Genomic DNA, 18,119 nt, shown 5'->3' on the forward strand with positions numbered 1-18,119 from the left:
AGACGGTTTAATCAGAGATAAATCACAGGCCAACTCATGTAAAGCCAATCTTTGTTTAACTGTCAAATTATCTTTGACTGGAAAATTGACATTTAGTGCCTTCAAATCCTGTTCCACTAATTTTACAAAGTTTGATACAGTAGACACCGTTGGCAATGCTTGCATAAAAGTGGACTTAGGTTTAAAGGGACTAAAGCCAATATGTGTAAGTGACCCTTCCATATTGATATCAGTTGACTCACTAAATAGCATTTCTAAATCTTCTAGAGATTGTATTTCTTGCATATCCAAGTTACTGGAGGGTGTCGTATGTGAAAAGGATTTCTTGAGAATCACCTTACGTGCAAATAGATTCAGATCTTTCATAATTGTGAACTTGTCCACCTTATTAGTAGGACAAAAAGTTAACCCTTTGGATAAAACTAACACCTGTACATCAATGAATACTTTAGAGGACAAGTTCACAACCTTCAGATCGGAGGAAGTCACTGATGCACTTATTGATTCTTGTTTTGTTGACTCCTCAATGGATAGGCTTTTTTGGTTGTCTCTCCTTTTCCTGTATTTCCATCCCCCCCTTCTTCTTCTACTCTGTCCAAATCTATTTTCTCCTTGGCCTCTATTCTCCTCCTCCATAAAAAAACGCCCTCTACGCCTAAATCTAGATCCTCTGGTTTGATTGTAATTCTCTCTTTCAGAATATGATCTGCCCGAATCAGAGGTTGTAGAATAATCTTTATTAGCAAAGTCATAAACTTTATCTTCCATATAATCTAATCTGTCTGGATGAATTTTTGTTCCTCTTGCATTTTTCTCAGTTCTAACTTACATTCCTCATTTAAACGATTGAAATCTTTATTTGATTCCCATTGTTTTAAATTAATAATTGATTCATCCAGTTCAATTTGAACTTTTGAGAGCCTTAATTCACTTTCTTTGATAATCAATCTCATTATATTAAATGAACAATCAGTTAGACATTTTTCCCACTCATTATTAAAGTCAATTAAACAATGGGTTAGCAAGGTTAGTTTTTTTGCATAGTCTAAGACCTCTAGGAATCATTTTTTTATCTAAATATCTATTGAGACTACTTATTTCCCATTTAAATCTTAATTGCTTAAAAGAATTTTGTTTGTAAATTTTAAAGTCATGAAAGATATTATTCCCTTGATTAACCACCTGTGTGGTTGTTTCCAAGGCAAAGGTTTCATTCAGATCATATTCCCATTCACTGAAGCCAGCCATGGTATCACCTTAATTCTGCGTTCAAAACAACGACCACACAAAACACCTGGAGTTAGTATTTCCCAATATCAGCACGGTACTAAAGAAAAGACTGGCTTTTTCAGATGTAGCAGCATTAAGTATAAATCTTGCTCCTTTGCCACTTTTGGCTTAGATTTTACTTCTCAGACAATTGGTAAGACATATCAGATTAAACAACATTCAACATGTAATTCGTCATTTCTAATATATCTCTTGACCTGCAGGGGGTGTAATAAGCAATATGTTGGATTTTTCTGGATATTCCAGTTGGATACAAGAGTGCCGAGAGGGTTAAACTCTGAATGGGATGTCAAATTGTTCACTAAATAAAAGGTTATGTTATAGTTCTAATTTTTATTTCTTTATTTTTGACATTTCATATTTTGCTATTATGTGTTCTAATTTGTTTTTCTCATTGATAAGTATTATGCAGAAAGGATATTCCTCCAATAAATAAGTAATTTATGATTTACATATGTTTAAAATCAGTTTGATTAATAGAGGAGGAGTTTCCTTTAGGTGTTTATAAGGGCCAATATAGCTATTTGTTAAATAGTGGTCACTGAGGAAGTACAGTATATGAACTATACGAAACATGTTTGACCTCAACTGATCTCATTTGTGACTTCCTTTATAGATGCCGATTTTTTTATGAAGAATTGATGTTACAATAATTAGACTTTTTTGCTATTATGTTGGAGAGTTACGTTCTTTGGATTACACATTGTGGATTGCCCCTCTGGTTGGATGGATTAATGTGCTGTGTAGCGGTTTGAATTTGGATGTTTGGAGACCGGGTGCCTTATTCTTGTTGTTCAAATATATATACAGGTGGCCCTCGTTTTACAACGGTTCAATTTATACCGTTTCAGAATAACAACCTTTTTTTCCAGTCATGTGACTGCTATTGAAAAGCATTGAGAAGCAGTGCATTTATTAAAATAGCCAGTAGGTGGAGCTGTCCGCTTGTGTTGCAGCAAAGCCAAGCAAGCTGAAATTAATCCGTTTAACCAGACATGAGCTATCGAGCAGATTTCAAAGGAACAAGATCTTCCCGTCTATAAATCAGTCCAGATTGGAATGCATAGAAAGAACTGTTTGCAGAAAATGCAAGTGAAGTCTGTGTTGTGTGATTATTTTATTAGGTTTATAATGCTGTTTAGCAAATGTTTTTGTTCATTTAACTTAGTTTAATTATATATTCTGTGTTGTGCGATTATTTTATTAGGTTTATAATGCTGTTTAGCATTTAACGTCTTTATTTCAAAGCTTTAAAAATAATGTATTAGTTGTTACTTATGACAATTTTGAGAGGGGCCTGGAACCTAACTCCCTCACTTACCATTATAAACTGGGTTTCAATTTACAACCATTCCTTCTAGAACCTAACCCCGGCGTAAACCGAGGGCTACCTGTGTATATATATATATATATATATATATATATATATATATATAAACTATATGATGAAAAAATTCAAAAATCTTAAAAGAGGTGTAAACCTTAAAAAGAAAATCAAAATAAAAAAATGGAGAGGGGGTGATTTTGAAAAGCAGCTCTTTAAAGTAGAATCCAAGTGGATTTTTAACATGGACTGCGTATTCCCAAAGGGTCTCAATAGTAATACGGAGATATTCCATTTGTTATACTATCAAGACCCCACCCTCTTTGAGCTAATTCTTTTTGAATTAGCCCATGTCTTTCTGTTTCTCCTATGAATCACTTTAAGACACACAGTGAAAGTAATTAAACTAATTAAATTAATTTAGAATTATGAAACTCCCATCTAATTCTCTCTGGACTGACTACTATATTTTAATACCCCTACCCTACTGATTATCATATCTTAATATCCTAACATCACTGCACAAGGTTGATATAGATCAACATATAGATCTTTGTGTATATATCCTATTTATATCCAAATGTTAGTTGTATTGATAATATAATGTAACGTAATGTGAAATGCAATAACTACTGCACACAAAGAGAGTTTTAGATACATTTGCTTATATATATATATATATTTCACACATCTAATTTAAATGTATTAACTAAGTGCCATTATTATTTATTACTATTATTTCTTTTATACGGTCTATATTCTTTTTATATGGTCTGTATCTTTTATTTTAAATCAAATGGGCTGAATTCCCAATTTTGGAGAATTAAGATTTGGTTGTGGATGTATGACCTACCCCTACTGTTTATGTACCGATAGTACCAAGTTTTTAGTACATATTCTAAAATACGACATCCTAAAATGATATTTTTAAAATATGATGTTTTTAACCCCTTAATGACCACAGCACTTTTCCATTTTCTGTCCGTTTGGGACCAAGGCTATTTTTACATTTTTGCGGTGTTTGTGTTTAGCTGTAATTTTCCTCTTACTCATTTACTGTACCCACACATATTATATACCGTTTTTCTCGCCATTAAATGGACTTTCTAAAGATACCATTATTTTTATCATATCTTATAATTTACTCTAATTTTTTTTATAAAATATGAGGAAAAAATGGAAAAAAACACACTTTTTCTAACTTTGACCCCCAAAATCTGTTACACATCTACAACCACCAAAAAAATCCCATGCTAAATAGTTTCTAAATTTTGTTCTGAGTTTAGAAATACCCAATGTTTACATGTTCTTTGCTGTTTTTGCAAGTTATAGGTCCATAAATACAAGTAGAACTTGGCTATTTCCAAACCACTTTTTTTCAAAATGAGTGCTAGTTACATTGGGACACTGATATCTTTCAGGAATCCCTGAATATCCATTGACATGTATATATATTTTTTTAGAAGACATCCCAAAGTATTGATCTAGGCCCATTTTGGTATATTTCATGCCACCATTTCACCGCCAAATGCGATCAAATAAAAAAAATTGTTCACTTTTTCACAAATTTTTTCACAAACTTTAGGTTTCTCACTGAAATTATTTACAAACAACTTATGCAATTATAGCATAAATGGTTGTAAATGCTTCTCTGGGATCCCCTTTGTTCAGAAATAGCAGACATATATGGCTTTGGCTTTGCTTTTTGGTAATTAGAAGGCTGCTAAATGCCACTGCGCACAATACGTGTATTATGCCCAGCAGTGAAGGGGTTAATTAGGGAGCATGTAGGGAGCTTCTAGGGTTAATTTTAGCTTTAGTGTAGTGTAGTAGACAACCCCAAGTATTGATCTAGGCCCATTTTGGTATATTTCATGCCACCATTTCACCGCCAAATGCGATCAAATTAAAAAAAACGTTAATTTTTTCACAATTTTAGGTTTCTCACTGAAATTATTTACAAACAGCTTGTGCAATTATGGCACAAATGGTTGTAAATGCTTCTCTGGGATGTCCTTTGTTCAGAAATAGCAGACATATATGACTTTGGCGTTGCTTTTTGGTAATTAGAAAGTCGCTAAATGCTGCTGCGCATCACACGTGTATTATGGCTAGCAGTGAAGGGGTTAATTAAGTAGTTTGTAGGGAGCTTGCAGGGTTAATTTTAGCTTTAGTGTAGATATCAGCCTCCCACCTGACACATCCCACCCCCTGATCCCTCCCAAACAGCTCCCTTCCCTCCCCCACCCCACAATTGTCCCCGCCATCTTAAGTACTGGCAGAAAGTCTGCCAGTACTGAAATAAAAGTTTTTTTTTGTTGTTTTTTTAAAGAAAAAAAAAAAGCATATTTACATATGCTGTGTTTAGGATCCCCCCTTAGCCCCCAACCTCCCTGATCCCCCCAAAACAGCTCTCTAAGCCTCCCCCTCTGCCTTATTGGGGGCCATCTTGGGTACTGGCAGCTGTCTGCCAGTACCCAGTTTGCACACAAACAAATGTTTTTTTTTTTTTTTATCTTTTTCTGTAGTGTAGCTTCCCCCCCACCCCCCCACGGACCAACCCCCACCACATAAATGACACCTAAAGTTTTTTTTTTTTACATTCTAGGTCTCACTTTTATTTTGTTTTGGGACACATTTTTCTGTAGTGTAGCGGTTCCCACCCGCTCCCTCCCCGTGCACGCGCCCGCCCCCTAGTGCACGTGCGCGCGCCCCCGGACTCCCCCACCCACGATCCCGCCCCCCTCCACATGACCAGGGCCATCGATGGCCGCCACCCACCTCCCACACCGGCTCCCACCCACCAACGATACCGGCCATCGATGTCCGGTGCAGAGAGGGCCACAGAGTGGCTCTCTCTGCATCGGATGGCCGTAGAAGGTTATTGCAGGATGCCTCCATATCGAGGCATCACTGCAATAACCGGAAAGCAGCTGGAAGCGAGCAGGATCGCTTCCAGCTGCTTTCCACACCGAGGACGTGCAGGGTACGTTCTCAGGCATTAACTGCCTTTTTTCTGAGGACGTACCCTGCACGTCCTCGGTCATTAAGGGGTTAAAGTAAGATGGTTTTATCTAGATATTTCTATTGTGTAACATATTCTTAGTCACTATTAAGATTAATTTTATCATGTCATGTATTCCAGCAATCAAAGACAATCGAATAAGTATGGGTACCATGTAACATGAACCCGAGTCCGGGGATAACCTCTGATTATTATTTACAAGTAACCAGATATAAATACATTTGCTACACAAGTCGCCTCCTCCTCAATTTTGAAAGCAAATAATATTCCGGAAACACAAGGACGGACATTCACCGGGAGTAACGCAAACTGGATATGACGTCATCACAATGACGACTTCCGGTATGGGTCACTATGGAGAAACTGGAAGTGACAAGACGTTAGATCACTTCCGGTTTCGTAGGAGTTTTTTGGTGCCAGTTTGTAGCCCTATTATTGGCCAAAGATACCTTTAAAGGAGATATTCACACACAGCCTTCATCAGTCTTGAGAAAGGTCCTGTTTAGGACCGAAACGTTTAGATATTACTGATACGGCTCAGGTTCATCATATACTGGTGAGCATAATACTTATTGCTAAGATTGTCAATAGCGTTATTGCTCTATATATTTTATTTATTATAGGAGATTGTCATCTATTGTCTAGAAGATATCACTATACATTTGAGGACCATTATCATCTAAGGAAGTTTGAGGATAATTATTCAGGATTACCACTAAAGGATTTATCACATTATATACATGTTTCCACTGTCTTGACACATCACCATTTTTTCTTGCTTTTCTTTTATTTTTAAGGTGTACACCTCTTTTGAGATTTTTGAGTTTTTTCATCATATAGTATATATATATATATATATATTTTCACATTTTTTGGAATCATCCTACTGGATTTACTTTCTCCTTGGAACATCACTTTGGATTATTGTTTTTTATACACAGATTTTATTTGTTACATATTGTGTTTAAACTGTCATATTATGATATAGGTTAGTTTTACCTCTTGCACCTATTAAAAGTCGATTTTTCCATTTTTCCATAACTGTATGTTTCTACATATTCACCCTATAGATCCCACCTTAAGCTATTAGCTCCCCCACCAGGAACTATATAGCGCACCTCTAATCGCTTTATTTTCTAGTTAACCCGAATTCAATACATGTAGTAAATAACAGTTGTTTGCACTTGTAGTAATTATTTTTATTTCTATCAAAGGATTATAAGATGTCTCCAACTTGCCATAAACTGTGGTAACGTGACAAATAATTCATCTGTGTAATAACTAGTTTAAGCTAACTGTACACTTGAAGAAAAAAAAAAAAGTTTTACGTATTATTATTATTAAAAAAAAAAAAAATCTCTTAAAAATAACCACTTATATTAAACATGTTCCACAGCTGATGCTCAGTTTTGCAACTTTGTTTCCACTAATCTCCTCAGCACGGCACCAAATCCTCCTCGGGCGATCTGTAACGGGGTCTTTTCCTCTGTATTTTCTATATAAATGCTTGCCCCATTTTCTACCAGGAATTTTGCTTCTTCTATTCGTTCTTCATCACAAGCAAGGTGACTAGAAAATAGAAAACACAAGTTTTGTTTAAACAAGATTACATGAATAAAACGGATACTCCAATTAATTAAAAAATAAATAAGCTTAGGTGACATTGGCTTTATACCCTCTGCCATTAAAGGGACAGTCTACACCAGAATTTTTATTGTTTTAAAAGATAGATAATCCCTTTATTACCCATTTCCCAGTTTTGCATAACTAACACATTTATAATAATATACTTTTAACCTCTGTGATTATCTTGTATCTAAACCTCTGCAAACTGCCTCTTTTTTCAGTTCTTTTGACAGACATGCAGTCTAGCCAATCAGTGCCTGCTCCCAGATTACTTCACGTGCACGAGCGCAGTGTTATCTATATGAAATATGTGAACTAACACCCTCTAGTGGTGAAAAACTGTTAAAATGCAATCTGAAAGAGGGGGCCTTCAAGGTCTAAGAAATTAGCATATGAACCTCCTAGGTTAAGCTTTCAACTAAGAATACCAAGAGAACAAAGCAAAATTGGTGATAAAAGTAAATTGGAAAATTGTTTAAAATTACATGCTCTATCTGAATCATAAAAGTTTATTTTGGCCTAGACTGTCCCTTTAACACCCCCCCACAACTTTTATAACAGAAAAGATAGGTACCTTTTATTATGAAAAATAGCTTAACCCATGGAACAAATAAAGTAATAACTGTAAGGTATTAAAGGGACATTAAACAGTAAATAAATGCTAAATAGAACGATGCATTCAAAGAAAAGATTAGTTTGAAAATAACATGGAGATTTATATTTTAAGGCTTCATTAGCTGTTTAAATATTGGCAAACTAAGTGTAAAGTTTTAGTGTCTATAAAACAATGGGAACTGCCATATTGTAACTTAGGTTACATTCTCTGCTTTGGCCAATTAGAGACAGTTATAAATAGGTCACTAGTGTGTGCAGCCAATGGCTGTATGGAATTTAAAAGTGTTCTGACCTTCCATTTCTAATAGGAACTGAAAAGCTCAATTTCAGAATGGAATTTCAGGAAAAGGGGACATAATTGGGGTAATATTAATAAAACATGTTTTCTAATGTAGCATTCTCAATGCATGGCTTTCTCTGATGCCATTGATAAGGGTCTGGTGATCAAAAACTCTCCAGCACGTAGAGAAATTACAAAATATTTGGGGGGCTTTTATAAGCATATTTGAATGCATGTATCTCAACTTCACAAACACTTAGATAAGAAGCCCTCAAGCTAAAATTTGCCTTTCTAAAATTGAGGAAGCTCACATTACTGAGGTGATAATATTGCCAGAGAGAAGATCTTTAGGTCATAATGCCCAGGATAATCATTGAAAATGTTCTTAGTGCTGAGGCAAGGCCTAAAAGGCAAAACAACTGAAACTGCAGTATAAAAAAAACCATCTGATGTATATCTACTTGAACATGGAGATAAGCTCTGTCATCTAATGTTCTTGAAAATAGTATATTTAATAAAAAAAAAAACATGGGTAATAATCTTATAAATGATGTATGCATTTGCAATACAAATCTATAAAACAAAATATCCAAGCATATAATATTAGATACATTTAAAAACTACAGCAGCTTTAAATATGTATTAATGCTCCCATCCAGTAAAAAAGTAACCTTACCAAGCAAAAAATGACTTCCACCAATAGATGATACTTATACATCTTCAATAAAATGTCTACTTTCACAATGTTAACCCGTTAACGACACGAGTCGTACAGGGTACGTCGCACACAACCTGGTCTTTAAAGACCAGAGATGTACCCTGTACGACTTTGGGATTAAAGCGGCTGGAAGCGATCCTGATCGCTTCCAGCCGCTTTACGGTTATTGCTGTGATGCCTCGATATCGAGGCATCCTGCAATAACTTTTTTCCCCCATCCGATGCAGAGAGAGCCACTCTGTGGCCCTCTCTGCACCGGCATCGATGGCCGCAATCGTTGGTGGGTGGGAGCTGACCGTGGGAGGTGGGTGGGCGGCCATCGATGAAAAACTGAAGAGAGAGGGGGGCGGGATAGTCGGGAGCGCGCACTGTAGCTTGCGCATGCACGGGGGTGGTGGGCGGGCGCGTGCACGGGGAGGGAGCGGGTGGGAACCGCTACACTACAGCAAATACATGCTATATGAGTGGCAGTAAGGGGGGATAAAATCCCCAACAAAAGTAAATCTAAGGGATCTGGGAGCGGGTGGGGGATTGGTCTGTGGGGGAAGCTACACTACAGAAAAAATAAAAAAAAAATTAAAAAAAACACATTTGTATTTGCAAACAGGGTACTGGCAGACAGCTGCCAGTACCCAAGATGGCTCCCAGTAAGGTAGAGGTGAAGGGTTAGAGAGCTGTTTGGGGGGGATCAGGGAGGTTGGGGGTCCTACACAGCTGCATATGTAAATATGCCATACAATTTTTTTTAAAATTTTAAATATACTTTTTATTTTAGTACTGGCAGACTTTCTGCCAGTACTTAAGATGGCGGGGACAATTGTGGGGTGGGGGAGGGAAGGGAGCTGTTTGGGATGGATCAGGGGGTCTGATGTGTCAGGTGGGAGGCTGATCTCTACACTAAAGCTAAAATGAACGCTGCAAGCTCCCTACAAGCTCCCTAATTAACCCCTTAACTGCTAGCCATAATACACGTGTGATGCGCAGCAGCATTTAGCGGCCTTATAATTACCAAAAAGCAACTCCAAAGCCATATATGTCTGCTATTTCTGAACAAAGTGGATCCCAGAGAAGCATTTACAATCATTTATGCCATACTTTGAAAAGTTGTTTGTAAATAATTTCAGTGAGAAACCTAAAATTGTGAAAAATTTTAAGTTTTTTTTTTATTTGATCGCATTTAGCGGTGAAATGGTAGCATGAAATATACCAAGATGGGCCTAGATCAATACTTGGGGTTGTCTACTACACTACACTAAAGCTAAAATTAACCCTAGACGCTGCCTACATGCTCCCTAATTAACCCCTTCACTGCTGGGCATAATACACGTGTGATGCGCAGTGGCATTTAGCGGCCTTCTAATTACCAAAAAGCAACGCCAAAGTCATATATGTCTGCTATTTCTGAACAAAGGGGATCCCAGAGAAGCATTTACAACCATTTATGCCATAATTGCACAAGTTGTTTGTAAATAATTTCAGTGAGAAACCTAAAGTTTGTGAAAATATTTGGGAAAAAGTGAACAATTTTTTTTATTTGATTGCATTTGGTGGTGAAATGGTGGCATGAAATATACCAAAATGGGCCTAGATCAATACTTTGGGATGTCTTCAAAAAAAAAAAATATATACATGTCAAGGGTTAATCAGGGATTCCTGAAAGATATCAGTGTTCCAATGTAACTAGCGCTAATTTTGAAAAAAAGTGGTTTGGAAATAGCAAAGTGCTACTTGTATTTATGGCCCTATAACTTGCAAAAAAAGCAAAGAACATGTAAACATTGGGTATTTCTAAACTCAGGACAAAATTTAGAAACTATTTAGCATGGGTGTTTTTTGGTGGTTGTAGATGTGTAACAGATTGTGGGGGTCAAAGTTAGAAAAAGTGTGTTTTTTTCCATTTTTTCCTAATATTTTATCATTTTTTTAAAGTAAATGATAAGATATGATGAAAATAATGGTATCTTTAGAAAGTCCATTTAATGGCAAGAAAAACGGTATATAATATGTGTGGGTACAGTAAATGAGTAAGAGGAAAATTACAGCTAAACACAAACACTGCAGAAATTTAAAAATAGCCCTGGTCCTTCAGGGAAAGAAATTGAAAAATGGCCTTGGTCCTTAAGGGGTTAACGTGCCCCCAAATGTGTATTTAAATAAAGGAACAAGGATCTAAGTGTCTGATAATCAAAGCTTTGCTGAGCGAGATGTGAAAAACAAGGCTTACACTCAGAAGGGATGCCTCACAGAATTATCTTTAAAAAAAAATTGGGCTGTCCCTGCAAGTTGCTAAATTGTCTCTCATAGAAAGTAGTGGAACTCACTGGAAAGAGAAACAGCTAAGGAGAGTGAAGTTCGCAGTGGGTGCAATTTAAAAATGAAATCCAGGAACCAATACTAATCAGATTACTCTGCCGTGACTATAAAGTACCTTACAAACTCTTCTATTTTCCTATTTTTCTCATGGTAAAATGTTTTGCATATTTTGACATAATCTCTCCACCTTTCAGTTTGCGAGAAAAAAACCAGTGAGATCACCAGGCGGAAAAATGTTTAAAGAATACACCAGACTTGCAGGGAAACTCATTTTACAATAAGGAAAACAATAAACTAAAATAACAAGACTATTGCAATGAGAAATTAGATTTTTTTTAATGGACTATCTATACTATCTATATACAGGCAGTCCCCAGGTTACGAACAAGATAGGTTCTGTAGGTTTGTTGTTAAGTTGAATTTGTATGTAAGTTGGACAGGCACATTTTTTTAGGTGGATCTCTAGCCAAATTATTTTGGGTTAACCTGGAAAGAAAGATTGGTGATAAAACTATTTCTTTCTAATGACACAGTGATTCCACGGATCATCATAATTACTGTTGGGAATATCACTCCTGACCAGCAGGAGAAGGCAAAGGGCACCACAGCAAAAGCTGTTAAATACCACTCCCCTACCCACAATCCCGAGTCATTCATTTTGCATGTATCAGTTGCAAGGAGGGGTAAAGTTAGGTGTCTGATTCTTCAATCAAGAGTTTGTTATTTTTTAAGCAGAGCAAGTTTGCTCTGTTTTTTTGGGGGTTTAGCCGTAGTCCATGTTAGTCTCTTCAGTAGAGAAAGTGGTAGCTTTTAAGCATTTGGGAACTTGTGGGTATGATCCCCACTGTGCCTCCCAAGTGGTCTGATGCTGCCCTTGTTTGAAAGCCTGAGTAGGTTTACTCAGCCTTTTCTTTTTTCCACAGGTCCATGTGAGGTGGGAAGTCACTCTCATACCAAGTGAGCTGTCCTGCTGCCGGGCAGATTTTCATTGAGGCAAGGGCCTATTTTTTATTTTCTGACTGAAAGAGGGGATTCCTGGCACTTTGACAGTTAATTCTGTTTGGGATATGCAATCTGCCTATTAGGAGTTAATAGGTTATTGTATGGCGGTTTTGCAGGCACTGGGGATGTTATGGAGGCTCAGTTTATTAGATTATTTTGTCTTACTTTAGTGTACATTATTTTCATGTGATTGGGTCCTTTGTGTATTAATGGCGACTGGGAGGTTCTTTTGGCCATGCCCACGATAGGCGGGCTTCTCTGAGGCAGCAAGGACGTTCTGTGCGCCCTTTTTTTCCCCATTTCCTGTGGGTTCCTGATGTTGCAGCTCTGTTACGTAGCTCCTCAGAGGTGGTTCAGGGTTCTCTTGTGTCGGCTGGTGCGGCTGTGTGGGAGTCCGGATTGTTTTCTACTTTTGTTTCCGGCAGCCAGGAGGTCAGGTAGGCACCTCAGCAGAGCTTTTTTGTAGGGCCGCTGCTCTACTGTTAAAGTATTAGAGTGCCTGTCTGAATTACAGGGACAGTAACATTTGTGTCACTTTTGTATTCTATATTGAGAAAAGTTTTTTTCTGCAGATATTTGTGTATTTTTTTACTGCCCTACTGTTCAAGAAATAAAATGTCTGTTTAAAATTTAAAGGGACAGTAACGTTTTTTTGTTTCAATAAAATTCTAAATTTTATTGATTGAGGTTTTGCTTTTGGGTAAAGATGGACCAAGAGGCCCTGCAAGCTGTTGCTTGTACTCTGTGTTTTAATGCTAATGTAAAACCTCCTATATTGAGAGAACATTACATTATAGGGATAGACTTTTTGATTCTGAGCCATCATTGTCAAAGGCGGATGTTGTTCAGGAGTCTCCTGTTCAGGCTAATCTGCAGCTTTCTGCTCAAACGTCCCAATCTTCTTCTCATGCAATGCCCTGCGTTTCGTCTCAGGTTGTTTTTTCTTTGCAGGATATGGCTACCCATATATCCTCGACAGTATCTGAGGCTTTGTCTGCTTTTCCTATGTTACAGGGGAAGCGCAAAAGGAAGTATAAGGTTTCTGATTCTGTTGCAGTTGTCTAATGTTTCTTCTCATAGGTCTGAGGAGAAAGATACTTCAGTAGCATCTGAGGGTGAGATCTTAGATTCTGATAGTCTAAATCCTTCTTCTGAACCTGAGGTTGTTTCCTTTAGGTTTAAAGGGACACTGAACCCAATTTTTTTCTTTTGTGATTCAGATAGAGCATGCAATTTTAAGCAACTTTCTAATTGACTCCTATTATCAATTTGTCTTCATTCTCTTGGTATCTTTATTTGAAATGCAAGAATGTAAGTTTAGATGCCGGCCCATTTTTGGTGAACAAACTGGGTTGTTCTTGCAAATTGGTGGATAACTTCAACCACCAATAAACAAGTGCTTTCCATGGTTCTGAACCAAAAAATAGCTTAGATGCCCTTTTTCAACTAAAGAAAGCAAGAGAACGAAGAAAAATTGATAATAGGTGTACATTAGAAAGTTGCTTAAAATTGAATGCTCTATCAGAATCACGAAAGAAAAAAATTGGGTTCAGTGTCCCTTTAAGCTAGAGCACCTCTGTTTGTTACTTAATGAAGTTTTGGCTACCTTGGATGACTCTGACGCGTCAGTCATTGTTATTCCTAAGAAGGCTAGTAAACTTAATACGTTTTTTGATGTTCCTTCCTCGGTGGAAGTTTTTCCTGTACCAGATCGTGTTTCAGATATTATTGCACGGGAATGGGAGAAGCCTGGGATTCCTTTTTCCCCTTCTCCAATTTTTAGGAAGATGTTTCCTATTGCTGATTCTATTAAGTAATCTTGGCAGATGGTTCCCAAGGTGGAGGGAGCAGTTTCTAACCTGACTAAGAGAACCACTATTCCTATTGAGGACAGCTGTTCCTTTAAGGATCCTATGGATAAGAAATTGGAAGCTTTGCTTAAAAAGATGTATGTTCACCAAGGGTATCAAGGGCAGCTGGCTGCGTGTATTGCTAAGGTTACTAGTGCGGCAGGATATTGGTTTGATGCGCTGTCTGAGTCTATTCAGCAAGATACTTCTCTTGAGGAAATTCAGGATAGAATCAAGGTTCTGAAGTTGGCTAATTACTTTATTGCAGATGCTTCCCTACAGGTCATAAAGTTGGGATCAAAGATTTCTGGCTTTGCTGTTTTGGCTCGCAGAGCTTTATGGTTGAAGTCCTGGTCTGTGGATGTGTCCTCTAAGTCTAAGCTTTTGTCTATTCCTTACAAGGGTAAGACCTTGATTGAGCCAGGTTTGGCTGAGATTATTTCTGATATTACGGGAGGGAAGGGATAAGAGAAACAAACAGAAGGGTCGGCCGAGTAATTTTAGTTCCTTTCGTAACTTTTCTGGTAAGTCTTCCTCTTCTTCCTCAAAGCAGGAACAGTCCAAGCCCTTTTGGAAGTCCAATCAGTCTTGGAGTAAGGGGAAGCAGTCCAAGAAGCCTGTTGCCAAATCAAAGTCAGCATGAAGGGTCTGCCCCCGATCCGGGAGTGGATCTTGTGGGGGGCAGACTTTCTTTCTTCGCTCAAGCTTGGGTTCGGGATGTTCCAGATCCCTGGGCGGTAAAAATCGTCTCCCAGAGCTACAAACTAGAGTTCAAGACTTTTCCTCCCAGGGGCAGGTTTCTTCTCTCCAGGTTAACTGTAGACCAGATAAAAAGAGAGGCGTACTTACGTTGTGTTCAGGATCTTTCCGACATGGGAGTGATAGTTCCTGTTCAGGAACAGGGTCTGGGATTTTATTCCAATCTGTTCGTCGTTCCCAAAAAGGAGGGAACTTTCAGACCTATTTTAGATCTCAAGAGCATAAACAAGTTTCTCAGAGTTCCGTCTTTCAAGATGTAAACTATTCGTTCCATTCTTCCTTTGGTTTAGGAGGGTCAATTCATGACCATAGTGGATTTAAAGGATACGTATCTGCATATTCCCATCCACAGGGACCATCACAGGTTCCTAAGATTTGCATTTCTAGACAAACATTTTCAATTTGTAGCTCTTCCATTTGGTCTGGCAACAGCCCCCAGGATTTTTTTCAAAGGTCCTGGGAGCATTGTTGATGGTGCTTCAGTTGAGGGGTGTTGCAGTGGCTCCTTATCTGGACGACATTCTAGTTCAGGCACCATCTTTTCAAATAGCAAGCTCCCACACAGAGTTGTTGTTGTCGTCTTTTTTGCGCTCCCACGGTTGGACGGTGAATTTAGGAAAAAGTTCCTCGATTCCGGCTACAAGAGTGGTATTCTTGGGGATCATTATAGATTCTCTAGAGATGAAGATCTTTCTGACAGAAGCAAGAAGATCAAAGCTTTTCAAAACGTGTCTTGCTCTTCAGTCCTTTCTTCGGTCTTCAGTGACCCAGTGCATGGAGGTTATTGGTCTGATGGTTTCAGTCATGGACATCATTCCGTTTGCTCGGTACCATCTCAGACCTCTGCAGTTATGCTTGCACAGGCAATGGAGCATGGATTATACTGATCTGTCTCCAAAGATTGTTCTAGATCAGATGTCAAGAGATTCTCTTCCATGGTGGCCTCAGGATCTTCTCTCTCAGGGAACCTGCTTTCGCAGACCTACCTGGGTGATTGTGACCCCGGATGCTAATTTTCTGGGTTGGGGAGCTGTCTGGGGTTCATTAAAGGAGTCTGTCTTTTCCATAAATATTTTGGAACGGAGGGCAATCTTCAATGCTCTTCTGGCCTGGCCTCAGCTATCTTCAACCCAGTTTATCAGGTGTCAGTCGGACAACATTACGTCAGTGGCTTACATCAATCACCAGGGAGGAACTCTGACAGAGGTAGCCAAGATTATTCAGTGGGCGGAGACTCACAACTGCTGTCTGTCTGCGATCCACATTCCAGGACTGGACAATTGGGAAGCGGATTTTCTGAGCAGACAAACTTTTCATCCGGGGGAGTGGGAACTTAATCCAGAGGTGTTTTCCAGCTTGATTCTCAGTTGGGGGCAGGCGGAGTTGGATCTCATGGCATCTTGTCAGAATGCCAAGCTCCCAAGGTATGGGTCGAGGTCAAGGGACCTCAGGCTGTTCTGATAGATGCTCTGGCAGTTCCTTGGAATTTCAGTCTGGCATATGTTTTCCCTCCATTTGCTCTTCTTCCTCGGGTCATTGCTCGGATCAGACAGGAGAGAGCATCGGTGATTCTCATTGCTCCGATGTGGCTTCACAGAATCTGGTTTGCAGATCTGGGGAAGATGTCTTCTCTTCCACCTAGGCTTCTTCTATTAAGGAAGGACCTTCTTCTTCTTCTTCTTCTTCAGGGACCCTTCCTTCATCCAAATCTTGTTTCTCTGAAGCTGACTGCTTGGAGATTGAACGCTTGATTCTTTCCAAGCGTGGTTTTTCTAAACAGTCATTGAGACTATGACTCAGGCACGTAAGCCTGTGACTAGAAAGATTTATTTTAAGATTTGGCGTAAATATCTGTATTGGTGTGAGTACAGAGGCTATTCGTGTTGTAGAGTTAGGATTCCTAGGATTTTGTCTTTTTCTCCAGGAGGGTTTGGAGAAAGGTTTATCTGCTAGTACCCTGAAGGGTCAAATTTCTGCTTTATCTATTTTATTGCACAAGCGCCTTGGGGATGTGCCAGATGTTCAGTCTTTTTGTCAGACCTTGGTTAGAATTCGGCCCGTGTTTAAGTTTGCTAATCCTCCTTGGAGTCTTAATTTGGTTCTTAGAGTCCTTCAATAGGCTCCGTTTGAATTTAAGCATTCTTTGGCTATTAAGATGTTATCCTGGAAGGTTTTGTTTCTAGTTGCTATCTCTTCGGCTCGAAGAGTTTTGGAGCTTTCAGCTTTACAGTATGAATCTCCTTTTCTTATTTTTCATTCTGATAAGGTAGTATTGTGTACTGCCCTAGGTTTTCTTCCCAAGATTGTTTCTGATAGGAATATTAATCAGGAGATCGTTGTTCCTTCTTTGTGTCCTAATCCTTCTCATAAGGAGCGTTTGTTGCACAACCAGGATGTGGTTCGTGCATTAAAATATTATGTGCAGACGACTAAGGATTTTCGCCAGTCTTCTTCTTTATTTGTTGTTTTTTTCTGGGAAGCGTAAGGGTCAGAAAGCTACGGCTACTTCTCTTTCTTGTTGGTTGAGGAGTATTATTCGCTTGGCGTATGAGACTGCTGGACAGCAGCCTCCTGAGAGAATCACAGCTCATTCCACGAGGGCTGTTTCATCTTCTTGGGCCTACAAAAATGGAGTTACTGTAGATCAGCTTTGCAAGGCTGCGACTTGGTCATCTTTGCATCCTTTTTCTAAATTTTACAAATTTTATACTTTTGCTTCAGCAGAGACTTCTTTTGGGAGAAAGGTTCTTCAAGCAGTGGTGCCTTCTGTTTAGGTTTACTGTCTTGTCCCTCCCTTATCATCGGTGTCCTCTGGCTTGGGTATTGGTTCCCAACAGTAATTATGATGATCCGTGGACTCACCGTGTCATTAGAATGAAAACATAATTTATTATTACCTGATAAATTTATTTATTTCTTGACATGGTGAGTCCACGGCCCGCCCGGTTTTCAGTCAGTCTGTTTTTCTATAAACCTCAGGCACCTCTGCACCTTAGATTACTCCCTTTGGTCGAATGACTGGGGATTGTGGGTAGGGGAGTGGTATTTAACAGCTTTTGCTGTGGTGCTCTTTGCCTCCTCCTGCTGGTTAGGAGTGATATTCCCAACAATAATTATGATGATCTGTGTCAAGAAAGAAATACATTTATCACCCTGTACTATATTGAAAACACATTATTAACACATTATTCAATGTTTTACTTGGTGAATGTAATGTATTTTTGAAAATATACACTCATTTCAAATTTGATGACTGCAACACGCTCCAAAAAAGTTGGGACAGTCGACTGTTTACCACTGTGTAACATCACTTATTC

At 38.5% G+C, this 18,119-nt stretch overlaps 2 protein-coding genes across 3 annotated transcripts in view; one reads left to right on the forward strand and one right to left on the reverse strand.

Moving 5' to 3' along the window:
• ATG4A (autophagy related 4A cysteine peptidase) overlaps window positions 1-18,119 on the forward strand; it is a 179,209-nt gene that overhangs the window by 47,242 nt on the left and 113,848 nt on the right. The window lies entirely within an intron of this gene.
• PSMD10 (proteasome 26S subunit, non-ATPase 10) overlaps window positions 6,814-18,119 on the reverse strand; it is a 41,885-nt gene continuing 30,579 nt past the window's right edge. For both annotated transcript variants that reach the window (XM_053699140.1, XM_053699139.1), the window contains one exon: window positions 6,814-7,208. In XM_053699140.1, coding sequence (XP_053555115.1) covers window positions 7,043-7,208 — 166 coding nt within the window. In that variant the 3' untranslated portion in view covers window positions 6,814-7,042. The remainder of the gene's footprint in view (window positions 7,209-18,119) is intronic.

This window comes from Bombina bombina, chromosome 1 (assembly GCF_027579735.1).
Source record: "Bombina bombina isolate aBomBom1 chromosome 1, aBomBom1.pri, whole genome shotgun sequence".
NCBI classification, from domain to species: Eukaryota; Metazoa; Chordata; class Amphibia; order Anura; family Bombinatoridae; genus Bombina; species Bombina bombina.